Raw genomic sequence first — 17,081 nt, 5'->3', positions numbered from 1 at the left:
TCTCTCTCTCTCTCTCTCTCTCTCTCTCCTCTCTCTCTCTCTCTCTCTCTCTCTCTCTCTCTCATCTCTCTCTCTCTCTCTCACTCTCTCTCTCTCTCTCTCTCTCTCCCCCTCCCTCCCTCCCTCTCTCTCTCTCTCTCTCTCTCTCTCTCTCTCTCTCTCCCTCCTCCCTCCCTCCCTCCTCCCTCCCTCTCTCTCTCTCTCTCTCTCTCTCCCTCTCTCTCTCCCTCTCTCTCTCTCTCTCTCTCCCTCTCTCTCTCTCTCTCTCTCTGTCTCTCTCTCCCTCTCTCTCTCTCCCTCTCTCTCTCTCTCTCTCCTCTCTCTCTCTCTCTGTCCCCCCCTCTCTCTCTCGCTCCCCGCCCCCCCTGCCTCCCCCCCTCTCTCCCTCTCTCCCAAAATGTGCTGATTAATATTTGTGATATTGTTTGTTATTGTGTCGCCTCAGACGCATGAGGACACTTTAATGAACATACTTTAGCAAATCAGCAAGTTTGGCGTTGCTGTTGTTGTTATTGTTGTCACAAACGCAGATAAACCTTCCGCCACCTCGAAACAGATCTGGACCATCTGCACGGGGACTTGGACTTCCCAAAGCATGACCTGAAGTCCCAGCTGGGCCCAAGTGCAAGCTGGGCCCCAACCGGCCCTGCTCCATTTTAGACCCCTTTATCTGGCTGGATCTGACTGTGCAACCCATATATGACTTGAAAATAAATAATAATAAAAGTCTGTTTATTGTCACTGTAATTTCTTTAATTAATTTTTTCCTGCAATGATTTGCTGTTGTCATATTTATAAATGAAATATGATGAAAGCACTGAATCTGTCTACCTGTGCCTTAATCAAATCCACCAAAAGCGCGTTGCACCCCCCGCGCCACAAGTTAGACCACTTTTTTTGCAAATCGAGTCTACTTTTTGTCACCAAATTCACCGCCGGAACGCCCACATGGCAATTTGATGTTTTCACGCCGATCGTACGGCTCCCTGTCTCCGAAAATAGAAAAGAAAATATGACGTTGCTGATCATTACGAGGAAGTTGCAGGCTCGCGTGGGCGACGCGTTCGGTTCTCTCGCGTGCTGTTGACACTCCGAGTTGTTTGCTCCAAAAAAAAGACAAACATTGTCACACAATTCTGTCTCATAATGAAAAACTAATCAATCAATTAATCCACCATCATCGAGCAAAATTCCAATCAAGTGAAAATTGGACATGATGATGATGATGATGATGTCATCACTGATTGATTTTGAACGATGAAAGGAGAATGATAAGCTGCCGTATGGGTTGCCATAGCAACAGGACCATTTCAATGCAAAGGCTTGCGGAGAGCGGCCGGAAACGCAAAGTGATTGAGGACGCTGGCGTGGGAATGAGCACAAAAACGCGTGGGGGGGGTTCGAGGAGATGCCGGACGGAAAAAGAAAAGAAAAACGATTCATCTTCAGTTCCGTTCGCATTATACGATACACAGAAAGGAGGGTCTCGATCCCGGTGCACATTCTGAAATCATTTGACATATTTGGAAATCATCAGCGGCTTGACGTGGAATCACAACGTGCCGCCGCGTGTCCCGCCAACGTTGATGGTCAACTGGCGACATCAGATTGAACAAACGTCCTTTGATACTTGTTGGGAAAATTCATCATGTTTAATGACTTCATAATCTGATTTACTATTTTTGTATGATTTATTGAGTTCGCCGGCACTATTTATTTTGGAATTTGTTTGCGGCGAGAGGATGGCTGAAGAAAGCATGTCCATGACATGTTAAATGTTTACGTGTCAATTGGGGGACACGTTGCCCCGAACAACGTGTTGAAATTTTGAATCCGTTATGCGGTTACTGCAGCGTTTTTAATCTGACAGAAACGTTTTGTGCTGCTAAAAAAAAAAAAAAAAAAAAAAACTAATTAAGGTGAAAGTTTGACTGCTTGATTCATTCATTTTGTCGACACTTTAGCTGTAAACGTGTTCTGCTCCAAGTAAAGGCTGTTGTCCAACTTCCAACACCTGAAAAGAAATAATAATCAGTGTCTTGCTCAAAGGAAGACACGGTTTCGAAAATGACGCTTCCACGATCAATTCAAATGATTAAAATACTTTCAAGTCGCTTGGACTCGTCTTCCTTCCGTTGTTTTAATGCCACGTAAACATAAATAAACATTTTCGAAGGCAAGGTTTTTCTTCCCCCCCCGACAGGAACGTGCATTTGTCATGATTTGAAACGTAGATTTGCGTCCATGAAAAATGCACGCCGTGATCTGATTACGCGGCTCCTCGCTCCAAACGCTTCATGAAATCAATCTTGGGTCGAGATCGCTGCGCATTCGTCTTCTCCAAGAAGTTGAAAGGGCAAAGGTCGACGGCAGAGAATCTTCAAAGCGCTCAACGAGGTTTTCGTGCGTCTGAATTTTCAAGAAGAGCAAATTTTCATTCATTTCAGTACATTTTCGAAGGAAAATGCAAAGCAATTCGGCCAGGATCAATTGCAAACGTTTGGGTTAGCGACCCGAACCCCGAACCCGAACCCCGAACCCGAACCCCGAACCTCGAACCCCGAACCCCGAACGGTTTGCGCCATTCTAAGCTTTGCAGCCAATGGAAGCGGCTCTTCTCGTTCCCTTCCAAATGGCCGCCTGAGAGTCGCACCCGCCGTTGACATGGTGTGAGCACCAACTGCATTTGCAGCAGTCCGTGCAGGAGGTCCGAAATATCTTCCGCCCAGGTCCGACTTTGCGTGACACCAGCATCGGGCCCCCTCCTCGCTTTACATTTATAAGCAAGAAAGACGATTTTAATAATCGCTCCGAATCCGTTTTGATCAAATTCTACACGAACGCGTTCCCAACTTAATGAACTTTTATCAACATCGCATCCCATGATTTGATCTTCAACGCAATCAAAACGAATTATTTATAATCCGTTTGTGCCGCATCAACTTGTCGGAGTCTCGTCGAACGATCAGGTGGGACGAAGCAAATTCCAAACAAGTCGTCTCCCCTCCTGAGCCAAAATGAGACGAGCGTGTCGCAGTGTGGGAGGAGTTTAAAAATAGAATTCCTTGTCATGGCCTCCCAGCAAAAATTCTGCTGTTTGTTCATTCCACTCCATTTTTTATTGCACGTTTTGGACTCGTTCCTAAATTGGCAGCAGGTGGGCACAGGTGCACCAAGCTGCCATTTTTCAAATGACAGTAATGAGGGTTCGAGGGCTGTGGCACATTTACACCTCAAATGGGCCGATGCACACCAACGGAGCACCTGAAACACGCTTTCAAAGTGCGTGCGTGTGCGCGCGCGCGCGTACTCTTCACATTTTCGGCACCTCGTCTGGTCCGGGAATTGAAAACAAAATCATGTTCTCATCGGGAAAACACTTTTCAATGAATTCAGCAACCATTTTGGACATGCCTACGCAGGGTGGGCAACACGCATATTGATGAGAACACTTTGGTCGGCCATTTTGAGGATGCTAGGCTAGCTATTTCCAAGATTCTTTTCATTGGAGATCCGCACGCTAAAAAATGCCATTTTTAACATCAATAACATAAATTTGAATTGAGTACGAGCCTATTTCATCATCGGGGACAAAAAAAAGAGTCCGACTGGTACATAAAATTACAGAAGAAGACGAAACCTAACCATGAAAATCTTAGCTAGATATTATGATAGAAAAATAGAAATTGAAGGCGGTGCTAAACCGCACAAAAATAAACAACATGCGCGATTGCAGTCCTGACTTGATTTGTGGTCAGAGGTCAGAGTGCGTCAATGGGAACGAATGATTGAAGCTTTCAGAACGTTTTGGGTTTCCTGACAAGCGCTGATTTTGAAGAAACGAACGATATCACCGTCGGACTGCAAGAGTGCTTCCTGTTCATCTCTTTAGGAAGTGACTGTTGAGCAACAGAAAATATCTTTTCATCATATTTTCAATTGAAGTTTGTCTCTTTACGCCAAAGCTGATTTGTGTTTGAACAAATGGAAAAGAATGAGATTGTCACGAACGCAAATAGTCTGCCGATGAGGCTCGGTCGCAGGTGGGAGACGAAGCCCTTCGCATACGAGGGTGCAAATCCCCAAACTCATTTCTTGCCGGTGCCATTCGACGACGTCCCGCGAAAGACGACACCAGCGTCCGCGCGCCGCCTCTTGCTATTGAACGAGCCGATGCAAATGTCAGGTGATGAATGTTAAACCGCTGGCATTTTCAAAAACAAAGCCGGAGAGGATCAAGCGGCATCGCCTTTCATATCCCAAAGGTGGAAAACAATCCGAACAAAAGGTCTTCAGCGCTTAACGGCGCGCGCCAGCAAAGTCATACGGAAGTCCGAGTGTCTTCATTTGTGCTAACAAAAAGCGCGGTTGAGAAAAATCGGATTGAAATGTGTCGAGACGCTCCGTCGTAATCGTCAAACGGTGAGCAATGAAACGGATCGTTCTGGTGCTTAACGGCAAAAATGGATTCATGATGAGCTCTTGCGCTTGTTGAATTATTAACATTGTTTTTCAGTTTCAATTTATATTTTAGCCGTTTTGGATTGAGTTATAGCCGTGTAGCTCAATGAATAGAATTGTCTGTTGTATTCTTATCTGTCTCTTTCGCCTGAGAAGAAAAGGGCAACAAGTTTCTTTTCCATGTTATCTAGAAGGGAGTGTAGTCTAGTACCGGTCTCAGCCGGTCGAAGTGAGACAGGCTGATTTATTATTCTTTAAGTCTAATCTGATTTGTATTCCTGGGAACTTCTGCCTTTTTGTGAATGGGAGGGGAGAGGAGACTTTTCGTATTCACCCACTTTTCAATAAATAATGATGTGCAGGAGAAGGAGGGGCACACTTTTGAACAGAACACTGCTTGGGTGACTTCATTTGTGTGATCAGAAGCTTCTGATAATTATAATACCTTTGCAAAGGGACTTCTTCACCAGAATCTCACCATTCAGTTAATTGAACACGCAAAGAGTAGAATACAAATATTGTCTACTCTAACACGCTTTAACTTCTTCTTCTTCTTCTTCTTTTTAATCAAGGAAGCTGGAGTCAAGCGCGAGCAGGAGTGACGGTCCTGTTTGGTGGCGAGACGCCGATGTTGAAATTCCGATCACACACTTTGGCCTGCAAAGCCTGCAAAGCCTGCTGCTCACCAGGGAGCGAAGAGATGAGAGGAAGAGGAAGAGGAAGAGGAAGAGGAAGAGGAAGAGCGGCCAGGGTGGAAGAAAAGGACACGGACGGAGACGGAGAGGCTCCGAGACAGCATACAGAAAAGGACCAGGACAAAAAGGACAACATTGATGCAAACGCCACAGAAAGTTCGATTTTCTATGATTTGCCATTCAAATGAATCTTTCCAGCATAACAAACGTAAGACGTCAAAGGGAAGAGACGCATTTACGGAAATGCTGGAAGGAGTTAAGAATTAGGATTCTTGTTGAAATATGTCCTCCCTGTTTTAACGGCTAAATGTTGTGGGAAATGTTAACATGTCATCAGTTTCTATCTGATGCTGATTTAATTTGTTTTGGAGGCTGCAGCATCAAAACGGCAAGAAACAGGAAGGCAGTTTATGAAAGAAAAGCACACGCAGAGCTTGGCACAACCGTGGGAGCTGACCAGTGGGAACATATTCGCGCACGTGCACGCGCACGTGCACACGCACAGGCAGAGACACACAGGAGCTCTCCTGCTCCACACGAACACGCCCATTTGGACTCGCTGTCCCCGCGCAGCGCCGCCACTTCGCTGATCACCATGGCAACCGTCTACAGTCGGTCGACATTTTCTTCTCATTTACCATCAAAATTTGTATTCCGTCTCTTTCTTTGCAGCCATTGTGTCCGCGTTTTTGTGCATTCGTTCTGCTCGGATTCTGTTTTTGTGGGTCGTTCCAATTTTGTTTTTCTAGACGGTTACGTTTGCAATGCAGCATGACTTCCTTCCATTCTTATTCAGCTTCACTGCTGGGGGGGAAAAAACACATTACGTCGCTATATACTCCTGTAGTGTTAATTTCACTCTGATTTGTCAGTTAAAAATATATACCCCCCCCCCCCCCCCCCTCCCTACATGTTTTACATATTTAACTATTTCCAAAGTGTTGATTTAACTCTGCAGAGTGTTGAGCGAACTCTAAGAAAGTGTTCAAATCAACTCTGTGGGAATCAATTCAGCGCTGGACCTTTTGCTGTGTAAAAAAAAGATTAAAAAAATTAAGTCAACTCTAAATTTCAAGGCAACAATTTTTGGCACAATTTTAAGGTAATGCAACAAAATATTTTAAGTTTGGCTCTCCTGCATTTGTTTCATGTTTAGAAGCCGGCAGGACGTACTAAAACAAACAAACAAACAAACAAACAAACAAACAACGGGATCTAAAAAACTCGAGAAAAAGGCAAGCAAGCGACTCAGAAAGAATCACCGAAATATACAAAATCCACATTGACGGAATACAAAGTAGCTCAACAAACATGAGGAAGAAGAACAAGACATGATTTGGACAAACAGCAAACAAACAATCAACCGATGAGGACGGAAAGAAAGCAGACTTAAATTGACTCACCTGACGAGATAACGAGAGACACCTGCACAAGACGCAATGAGGCCATGAGGGACCCGCTTGACCAGCACAGGTGGACGCAATTGGGTAAAGGCCACGGAGGAGGCGGGACTTCCGACTTCCGACTTCCGACTTCCGACTTCCGACTTCCGACTTCCGACTTCCGATTTCCGACTTCCGACTTCCGACTTCCTGCTTTTCACGCATCAGCTTTGTTTCCCAAAAGGTCGCCATGTTGTTATGAAGCCTTTTTAGACTTACAGAATTGTTGAGAATCCTTAAAGGAAAGGAAAAACATATATTTAAAATATCTTTGCTCTTCTTTGCCACATTAACAAAACTATTTTTAAATAGATTGTCTGGATTTTTTGAAATAGTCATTCCTAAATATTTTTTTTTACAGGTAAACCATACAGTGACATTTGGGGGTGGTCATGAATGGCTAACAATAAAAATAATAATAATAGCAACCACGAGCCAAATGTGAATGTGAACAAATATGGAGGCGACGTATTTGAAAAATGAATTGTGGATGTTTGTCCGCTTTGCTTATCGCGAAGAACATCAGATGTCAAGCGTGTTGTGGAAATGCGGGCTGTCACGTCGGGCGGGTCCGCCGGCAGATGGCCGACCAACGCCGGCAAGACGGCCTGCCGATTGGATTAACACCGACGTCTAATTGCATTGGAGAAGTCGGCCAAAGCGCCGCAGGGGGAAATTATGAAAAACGACAGCGCCAGTAGCTCACAACATTTGGGAACTTTCACTCTAAATTTGACTTGATTGGATCAGAAAGAAGGAAAAAACGCAGATTAATGAGCGGATTAAAAGTGCAATTACTAATGCTGGGATAATGAATTAATTTCAACGTGGCCGTTCATTTCTCGACACGTGTGTATGTTGGTGTATGTTGCCAAGCACTCGACGCGGTCGGCCGTCCGAGCGAGCCTTGGGGGAGGCCATCGTCGAGACTCGGCTTTTGAGGAACGAGCCCTCGTGCTTTTTTTTTCCCGCCAGCAACTGGAGTGGAAACAAAATGACGTTGCACGCACAAATGAACTTGGCTCGCTGGAAGCGGAGGAAAGCGGCATCGATGAGCGACGAGGCGCTTCAGCGAAAGGAAAGCGAGGCTCGCCGCTTGATCCTTGTGGAGGAAACTGAAAAGTGACCACATTTTAGGACGTAACGCCCAATTGGCAACTCGCTCGTCACTTCCTGTCCATGCATTTGAACAGGAAATGCGCGTTCAGCTGTTTGAATGATTAAAATCATTGGATTGAAAAGAAAACCAATGTAAAGCATGAACTATAGATAAACATAATTAACGAACGGCCAGCAGGGGGCGCCACTGCCTCACTTGCCAACCCTGACCAACACATTTGACAGAAAATGAACACGCTATGTTGCCACTGGATTTATATTAGCACATACTATTCATTCCTTTGCTTTATCATTTACCATTTTTGACCTCTCGTGTTATATTTGAGTAGTTAAAGCTAATTTAGCTGCCAACTGCCCTTTCAACATTTTTGTGACAACACGCAGCTAATTGATGTTTGCCAAAGTACAAATAAGGACCACCACCTTGACAACTTCTTATTAATAATCGGCTTAACTTTATTGACATTTTTCTGTATACGATGACAAAATGTGACAGAGATTTGTCAAAAGTGGCCATTTCCAGTCATAGTCCTGGTTTTGGCACGAGAGCCGGTGCAGGACATCCAGGTGGTCTTCCTCGTCCCCTCGTCAGTCTCGTCATGTTTCCATGTCGGCAGAATGTACGGTATTTTCTAGCAACATTCTTGCCGGTGCTTTTGTGACATCAAATTCTTGCAAACGGGTCATCTGCTTTGTTGGCAAGAAAACTTGTCATGCGTCTCCAAAAGGATCAAGTTGAGTTTCGGGTGACAGACGTACAGGACATCATGAAACACATTTAAAAAGTCTTCCCTTTGTTTTTTTTCTGACAGTCCAAACAAAGTCTCAGATTGTGACAACTTTGGATGCCAACACAAAAAAAGCCCAGGCGGGATGTTTGCGTGCCATCGCAGCATCCACAACATCCGGATTCATTTTTCTAACCTGACTTTTATTCTCACTTGAATTCCTGCTTACTTAACCTGAAAACACGAAACACGCAGACTGGATGGACTTCTGGCTTCATTTTTACGGCACACGTTCACAGTCCTCGAGTCTCTCTTATTTTTATTTTTATTTTTTACTTTGACACTGTTTAATAACAACTGATGGCTTATTTCCTTGTGTTTGTATTGCAATGGCCTGAATGAATGAACTTTACAAAATGAAAAAAAAAAAAGAGTTTAATGATGACAATAATTCATTGATTTCACTGAGTAAAAAAGGAGCCACCAACACTTTTGTGAAAATCGCTGACATGTTGGTTATAAATGTGCATTGAGATACTAAAAATATAAAATTAAAATTTAACAATTTAAAAAATAACCATCTCATTTACTGTACAGTATTGTTAAGGTTTGGACCCCTGATTTTCCTCTCGCGATATATAAAAGATGACTTGGACCCCCCCCCCCCCCAAAAAAAAAAGAACAAAAAATCTATATATAATAAATATACAATGCTAAGACTGCCTAAGCAGGGATTTAATCACTGTGGAAAACGTCATGGCTGACCAAATTTAAACAAGATGACATTAATGACGTCCAATCTGTGAGGATCCAAATTTGCTGCTGTCACTAAAAACAAATGCCGGAAAAATCCCATTCCAGCCCAGCTCAAATTTGCTCTTAATGAATTTCAGACACAAGCTAACATTCACATCTTAATCAAGTCCTCCACACATGTTTCTTTTTCTCCTACAATTACTGACCTACGACGAAAAATGTCACATTTGTGACGGATTTTCCACTTGAAAGCTTGCCTGACGTGACTTTGACTTTCCGCGCGCCAACGTGACGTCACCGTCTCTGTTGCAGTTTGCTGCCCTCTGCTGGCCGAGAGGACTAACTGCGCTTCGCTGCAGCCTGCTGCCTCAGCCTTTCTCGCCTCTTTTTCTCCATTAGCCTGTCAAACACGGTCAAGTGCATAGTTAGCTTAACTCACATAATGACATCACGAGTATTTTCAACTGGGGAATAAAGAAGAACAAGCCACGCAGTGAAATACGAGAGCAAAAAAGGGTTCTTCTCAGGAATGGTAGTAAGGCAACGAAAAAAGCCAAATCGGCGTTGCCGGCATGAAATCATCATGAATCGGTCACCTGCGGTTGCGAACCTCCACCAGCTCGCTCAGCTGATCCTGAGCCGCTCTGAGCTCTTCGAGACTCTGCTGATAGATGAAGTCCGTTGAGCCCGAACTCTCCAGCGAGAAAATGTTGTTGGCGAGTTCACTGGCACGATCTCGCAGGCTCTGGATGGACGCGTAAAGGTTGTCAAAGTCGTCTTCCTGCAGACGTACAAGTGGAAGCGCGTTTAGTGCCGGCAGTTGTAGTACGTTTTTTTTTTTTTTTTGTCAATATAGCTCTGGTGTAAAAATCGGTTGAGTTGCAAAGGTCTGGTTTATTATGTGCGTTTTCAAATGATGATGAATCTAATAAACGACAGTTGCGTCAAGAAGATGATCTGGTGTTAAAAACAACAACAAAAACACCCACGACTTAACATGTGAGTTTGAAAAATGGGCGTTGTGGTGACCCGAAAGAATGAATTTGGTTCCTAAATGAAGTACTTTTGCGTTGACAATCTGGATGTGAACGAGAAGTGACGCCAACTCCGCCTCTTCGCTGTAGCTGTTCTTGAGAACGACGCTTCGGTAACCTGCAATACAAAAAAAAGGACAAAACAAAACGTCAATTCATCGTCTGTTCATTGTTTTGAAAATGGCCGTCACCAAGCGTTTTGGCGCTCTTGCATAAATGAAGGCGGTTTCTGTGAAACAACGATTCATGCAAATCTGTTCTTTTCTTTCTTTTAAAGCCAGCGAGCTTTGCCCCGCCCCTTTCTGGTGCGCCGAGCAGCACGGATGTAAACAAGTTACGAGCAAGCTAAGAAGCTAATGCTATTTTGCTATGTTTATTTTTCTAGCCAATGTTGATTGACTGACATTCATGCTTCTACTCTGGGCCCGGTTTTCCTCCTCCTCCTTTCGCCGCTTTCCTAATGCAGCACCTGACGACTTGGACCTTTTCATTAACTCATTCACTGCCAATTCATTTGAACTATTTCTATTAGTTTAACTTTTTTTCCCATTTTTGTTAACAAGAGTATGAAAGCCTAGATTTTTTTTGTACATTTAAAACAGATATAAAAATGTGTGATTAATCGTGAGTTAATTAGTGAAGTCATGCGATTAATTACGATTACAAATTTTAATCACCTGATGCCTCAAAATAAAAAAAATTATTATATATTTTTTAAAGAAAAGATTATTAAAAAAAATTACTAATTTTTAATTGTAATTAATTGCATGACTGCACTAATTAACTCGCGATTAATCACACATTTTATATCTGTTCTAATACAATTTAAAAAAATTCTAGGTATTTATACTCTTGTTAACAAAAGAGGGGAAAATTTTCAACTAATATAAATAGTTCAAATGAATTTTTGACGTCTGTAGCCGTCGATGGCAGTGAATGAGTTAAAAAGCTTTTGGGGGATTTTTTTTTTTTTTGCAATTTGGCACCCCCTCCACTAGATGGCGGCCACCTCGTTTGCCCAGGGCCAGAGCTATACAGAAAAGCAGGTCGGCAGAGGTTTAAGGAAAACGCGGCCCTTGGTGAACAGTAAAGTTTGGCGCATAATTGAATTGCGTTTTTGTCGAACCATTCAATGTGCCGAGAGAGCAAAAAGGACGCCGGCACCTGTACGCAGCGGAACCACGGGGTAGGTTGCCTGAGCCAAGAAGTTGGGGTCGCTGAACATGTCTTCATCATAGACAGTGAAGCGCAGGAAGGAGTAGGCGGGGTTGCGGATGTCAAACACGAAGTGCTTTGGCGTCCAAGCCGGATTCAGACCGTTGTCGGCTGCGGAACAAGTTCAGCTCGTCAGCGCAGCCGCGCAAATTCCGTCCGATTATTTGGACGCCAGCAAAAGCAGTCGGACCTACGACATCGCTCTTGAACTTGCAGTTGTCGTAATCCGCGCCGCAGATCTCCATCTCCACGAACGGGCAGACGATGCTTCGGCCGTTCTTTGGGAGGTGCCGAGCGCCGAGCAGCTGACGGGAAGCAAAAGAAAACGAAAAGAAGAGAGGACCGATATCGCAAGGCGACGGTACGCGTGAGACGTTTGAATCTCCGCGCCGGCTCGCACCTGTAACTGGATGCTGATTGGCTCCACTCGCAAAGTGTCTTTGTCGAAAGGGTCAAAGGCGTCGTCCCTCATCACATCTGGTTGGCGAACGTAGCCGCTTCCGCCCCCAAGCGTGAACAAGCTCTGGTTCAGCTGCATCGCTTTATCTGCACGCAAAAAAAATCTCTCCTTTCACTTTCATCAAAGAGGAAAAGCGGCATTCACGTCACAACTAGGGATGGAACGATAGCCGAATATCACGATAGCATATTATCACGATATTGTGAGGAGGTTGGCGATATAAAAAAAAATGTCACAAGATTGTAAAAAAAAAAAAAAAAGCTCTTACGAAAAAATAATGACAGCAATGCACATAAACAACCTACAATCTCTAATAACACTTAAAATATGAATTGATATCACGCTCGAAAAGGAAAATCAATTTGATATTGATTCTTCGATTTTTTTAAACCTCATATTGACTCGCCTCACAAGCATATGACGTTCCCCTTCATCTGACCATTAGCGTGGATTTGAAACATAGAAAGGGCCAAAACATGCCCTGTGAAAATTAAACGGCACTAAAAAAGTAGCCACCAGAGGGTGCAAGAACTTCCCAAAAGAAATGTGAACATCGTGAGACAGGACGGCGACGATTTTGTGGCAGTTTTAATATCGCGATATCACGATATTGCCGTTATCGTTACATCCCTAATCACAGCTGCTGCGGCCTCTCATTGTCAAGAGTCACGTTGATTTGCTGACCTGGCGTCTGGAAATTCAACGCAACCAGCTGCGAGCCACAGAGCCACATGGGGAGCGGGTCGTAGTTGGATGAGTCCAGCCGCTGCCCGCGAGGATAAACTCGAGAAAGCTGACGCCGATTGTACTGAAGGAAACGCTTCCCTCGGACCCGAGTCGCAAACTTCTCCGCCTTTGTCTCCGGGAAGGAGGACATGTCGCGGAAGCAAGCTCGCTCGGTGCTTATCTCTAATAGTGGCAAAAAAAAAAGTTGGATTTAGCCAAAGCCTACGACGGCGTATTCGGGCCACGTAGTCATATATTTTTTAGAGTGTGGGGGCAATATTCCGAGAGAAAAAAAATCGCAAATTTGCCACTTTATAGAGTCCAAAAAAAATTTAAGGTTAGGGTTAGAGTTTTTTCTCTGAATATTGCCCCCACACTCTAAAAAAATCGATATTTATACGTGGCCCTAATGCAGCGTCGTCGGACAAAAAGTAAACAAAGAAAGAAAGCAAACGAGACGCATCCTTACTGTCCTCGTTGAAGGCAACGGGGCGACAATAAACCACAAGGTCCGACAACTCCAGCGCAATCTTCTTCCGTCTCTCCATCTGCTTCTCCTCCTGCATCTGAGAAGTCGCCCGCATGTTACTTGAGCCGGAAGAACATTTGGACCTTGCGTTGGAATTTGAATCCCGAGAAATGTGCAAGATTTATCTTGAGTTTGAACTCATTGCTAAAATCAACTCAACACGCAATTCGATAGCCGCGAAAATCATGTTTGCGTGCGTAATTAGGGACCCGCGCGTCGGCGTTCTGCGCAGCCTCTCGGATCTTGTCGACCCAACTGGTCAGCTCCTCCGGGCTGTCACACGCCACGTCCAGCATCTGGACCGGGTGAGAGGTCAAATGCCGCCAATGGATGGTGAACACGAAGGGTCGCAAATTCTTCCCATCCGTGTGCACCACTGCAAAAAGAAACACACAATCGGGAAACATTGTGACAGGAAGTTTTGACGGCTTTACAAATGCGTGAACATTGGAGATATTTGCTTACTTAAGGAATTTACTGTCTTGTAATTTTATGATTAAATCGGGCACCTCTTTGTTCACGGCCATTACAGTGAAAGAATTTGTGAACTTCTCCACCAGTGAAGTTCTACTCATTCTTTTTATTCTACCTATTTACTCGTTCACTCACAGGCATTTTCACTGAAGCAACCCCCTTCGCTCCTGGCTGTCTTACTGGATTTGGACTGATTTTGCAAGGCCCACACAATATTGTGTTCTATTGCTATAAAAACATGCAACCTACCAAAGCAAAGATTAGAGTCTCTTCTTTCATCAGGATAAAAAAGTATATTTGTATCTGTTTCCGTTTTTGCCGCAATTAGCATTAGAATATAGCTAAGTTTCATCATTATTCATGAATCTGTTGAAAACGATGGGGAAAAGAGCTTGTTTTCAACACGGCCCTGGTTGATCTCGTATACTCTGCTGCCAGCTGCTGGCCGATGTTTGTAATAACTACTATTGCTTTAAGTGACCTCTTCGGATCAGAGGCTGCATCAAAGCCTTCTGTCTGCTCTCGCATAAAAATAAAAATAAACATTTTTTTTTTTTTTTTTAACGTATAAACACGTCTTTGGGAGCATGGTGATATTTAAAATAGAACGTATTTATATGTTTTGGGGAGCAAATGGATTTTGACTCACCAACATTGCAGGTTTGGACATCAATGAAGCCCTTAAGAAGTGCACCCAGAGGACTGCTCTCTGCTGACTTCCGGAAATAATAATCATAATAATAAGTTGGTGTCCAGGATGACTTTTCCACTCTGATACTGCATTGTGCACTCACTGCTTCAAGCAGTTGTCTGTTGTGAGAGCTGGGTACATCCTCCACGTAGTTTGCCGGGAACCAGAGTTGTTTCTTCCCTCCGTAGTCGCCTCGCCACCTTCGGAAGTCAGACAATTCCTGCCTTCAATGCAACTTCGATCTCGATAACAAAGACAAGCACGGTGAGGTTAAAGGTCAGTCATGTTAACGGCTTGAATCGCACTCCGTGTCGTTCATTTCAAAAGTGTCGGATGTACTTGAACGCCACGCAGTGTGCGAGCCAATCGAGTTTTTCCGCAGCAAAGCCTTTCAACGACGGTCCGATCGGCCCAAAATATTCTCGGAAAAAGAAGTCGCGGTGACACACGGGTGCGGCCCAAACTCTGGTACAATCATTTGACAGTTCTTAAGTCTACTAGAGTTCTACAATTCATTGAAAAACCCTCTGATTTTGTGAGAGGAGGGATAGACCGATTATCGGCCGGGTCGATTATCGGCGCCGATATTCGGCATGTCGGCAACTATCGTCATCGGCCTGTTTACGAATCCGAAGGCCGATAAAGTTGGCATCTCACTGAGCGGTGAATGCTTGCGAACGTAGTCTATCAAGCCATGTTGATGTCATTTTGTAACAGCAGAAATTTCCCTCGCAGATGATTTTGCTTGAGGAGGGACGTACGTAATGTTTTAAAAAACAGAACCTGTGAGGCAACAAAGCTTCACTTTGCCGCTATCCGCACATTCCCAAATAGGCCCAAAGACAAACGTAGCCACGATTGTAACAATCATATCCAGTTTGACTATTTTCATTGTTGCCTAACGAACGCCAGTAACCAGTCCAGAAGTGAATTGGAATGGGTTCCGTCATTTCTGGACCCGGTCCCGAGATGAAGAAGCGAATTCCGCATTCTGTCTGTCTGACGATATCGCACAGACCTTGACGGACGCACACGTGGACTCACCAGCCGCCCTCCTGCTTCTCCACATTTAAGATGAGCGCCTGTTTGGGGAACGCCAGCTCATCTTCCCGCTGAGCTCGGTAGTCGTACAGCGCCTTGACTGCACACTGCAGACAGGGGGCAGCAGTGAGCGCGCAAGAGGAACGTGCACAACAGCAAATGTCTATCGTCCTTCTTCGTATTGCGGTCAACTCCAAGATCTCATTTGACTTTTTATGCAGCAGAAGAGAAAAAAAAAATCTATCTCTCCTCTGCTCTCTTTTTCTTCTACAAATCACTTGTTTGTACAATGACTTTATCATGAAAAAGCCAAACAAACAAACACGGGATAGTAATAACAATAAAATTAAAACAAATCATCATCATCGAAATGTAAATATTAGGGCTGTGCAATTCATCGAAGTTCAACTACAATTTCAATTATTCACAGTACTCCACAATTACAAAATCAGCATCATCGTGAACACATAAAAGAAATATTAATACTAATTGTGAATGGTTTAAATGTATACATTTGCATATTTTTTAATTTTAAAATAACAAATGTAATATATTTTGTGTGGTCCAAAAGTAACTTGAATAATCATAATGTTTCAACCTTTTATTGTTTCGTACCCCAAAAAAATGCATTATCTTCTTAATTGTAATAACAATTATTACCAAAATAATCGTGATTAACCTGCAGCCATTTTCACAGAAGCAACCCCCTTCACTCCCGGCTGTTTGACGGGATTTGGACTGATTTTGCAAGGCCCACACAATATTGTGTTCTATTGCTATCAAAACATGGAAAATACCAAAAGAAAGACTCAAGTATTTTCTTTCATCAGGAAAAAAGTATATTTCTATCTGTTTCCATTTTGCAGCAATTAGCATAAGAATATAGCCGAGTTTCATCATTAATCACAAATCTGTTGAAAACACTGGTGGGAAGCCTTTTTGCAACATGGCCCTGGTTGATCTCTTATACTCTGCTGCCACTGGCTGTCAGATTTTTGTAATAACTACCATTGCTTTAAGCGACCTCTTCAGTTCAGAGGCTTCATCAAAGTCTTCTGTATGCGCTAGCATAATTTTTTTTTTTTAAAAAACGTTTTTGGGAGCAAATATTTTCTTCATAATCGAGCATCCCTAGTAAATATAAATGCTTGATCCACGAAAAGTTGAATAAGTGTGTGTCAAACATTCCACTGAACAGAATCCAAATACATCATGGCACGTTCAGGCGTACCGACGGTAAACTCACCCGAGCAGAGGGCATCTTGTTAGCCTCGACATAAAAATGAGGAGTTTGAGCTTCGTACAACGCCCCATAATCAACTTCCTGAAATGACAGCAAAGACATACGAGACAAAATACGGAAATATTCCACATGGTGGTTTGCAGGAAAGGCAAAGCTGGAAAAAAAAATTGCAGGTGTCCGGCAAAGCTCCAATTTTGTCAGGGATTCCGTACCAAAGAGATTTGAAATGCGGCAAATGTGACTGACCGTGGTCCCCATCCGGTCCAACGTGTCCTCGTTTATGGGATAGCGCAGCTTCATCTTGCGGTACAGCGGGTGTTTCTCGTAGTAGCTCACCAGGTCCAACAGACTCTCAAACTCTGCCGAGCTGCCCAGCATGAACAGACGACCGTCCTGGTGGATGCGGCAGTGTTTGATCTTACCCTCCGCCCTGCAGTCACACCAAAAAGCAGAAAGCAGAAACCCAT

At 43.8% G+C, this 17,081-nt stretch overlaps 1 protein-coding gene across 1 annotated transcript in view; it reads right to left on the bottom strand.

Moving 5' to 3' along the window:
- Nucleotides 1-8,159: 8,159 nt before the first annotated feature.
- Nucleotides 8,160-17,081, bottom strand: part of LOC147166595 (1-phosphatidylinositol 4,5-bisphosphate phosphodiesterase gamma-1-like) — a 29,669-nt gene continuing 20,747 nt past the window's right edge. The window contains exons 33-46 of the mRNA XM_086089559.1: nucleotides 16,861-17,044; nucleotides 16,618-16,695; nucleotides 15,375-15,478; nucleotides 14,434-14,530; nucleotides 14,289-14,355; nucleotides 13,375-13,541; nucleotides 13,106-13,202; nucleotides 12,595-12,819; nucleotides 11,851-11,996; nucleotides 11,641-11,755; nucleotides 11,400-11,561; nucleotides 10,265-10,353; nucleotides 9,798-9,982; nucleotides 8,160-9,601 (exon numbers count right to left, since the gene is read on the bottom strand). Of these exons, the coding sequence (XP_085945685.1) occupies nucleotides 9,541-9,601; nucleotides 9,798-9,982; nucleotides 10,265-10,353; nucleotides 11,400-11,561; nucleotides 11,641-11,755; nucleotides 11,851-11,996; nucleotides 12,595-12,819; nucleotides 13,106-13,202; nucleotides 13,375-13,541; nucleotides 14,289-14,355; nucleotides 14,434-14,530; nucleotides 15,375-15,478; nucleotides 16,618-16,695; nucleotides 16,861-17,044 (1,777 nt within the window). The 3' untranslated portion in view covers nucleotides 8,160-9,540. The remainder of the gene's footprint in view (nucleotides 9,602-9,797; nucleotides 9,983-10,264; nucleotides 10,354-11,399; nucleotides 11,562-11,640; nucleotides 11,756-11,850; nucleotides 11,997-12,594; nucleotides 12,820-13,105; nucleotides 13,203-13,374; nucleotides 13,542-14,288; nucleotides 14,356-14,433; nucleotides 14,531-15,374; nucleotides 15,479-16,617; nucleotides 16,696-16,860; nucleotides 17,045-17,081) is intronic.

Source organism: Leptonotus elevatus, chromosome 11 (assembly GCF_054856555.1).
Source record: "Leptonotus elevatus isolate MCC_2025b chromosome 11, RoL_Lele_1.0, whole genome shotgun sequence".
Classification (NCBI taxonomy): Eukaryota; Metazoa; Chordata; class Actinopteri; order Syngnathiformes; family Syngnathidae; genus Leptonotus; species Leptonotus elevatus.
Note: the sequence above shows the minus strand (reverse complement) of the source record. Positions and strands in the feature narration are given on the sequence as shown.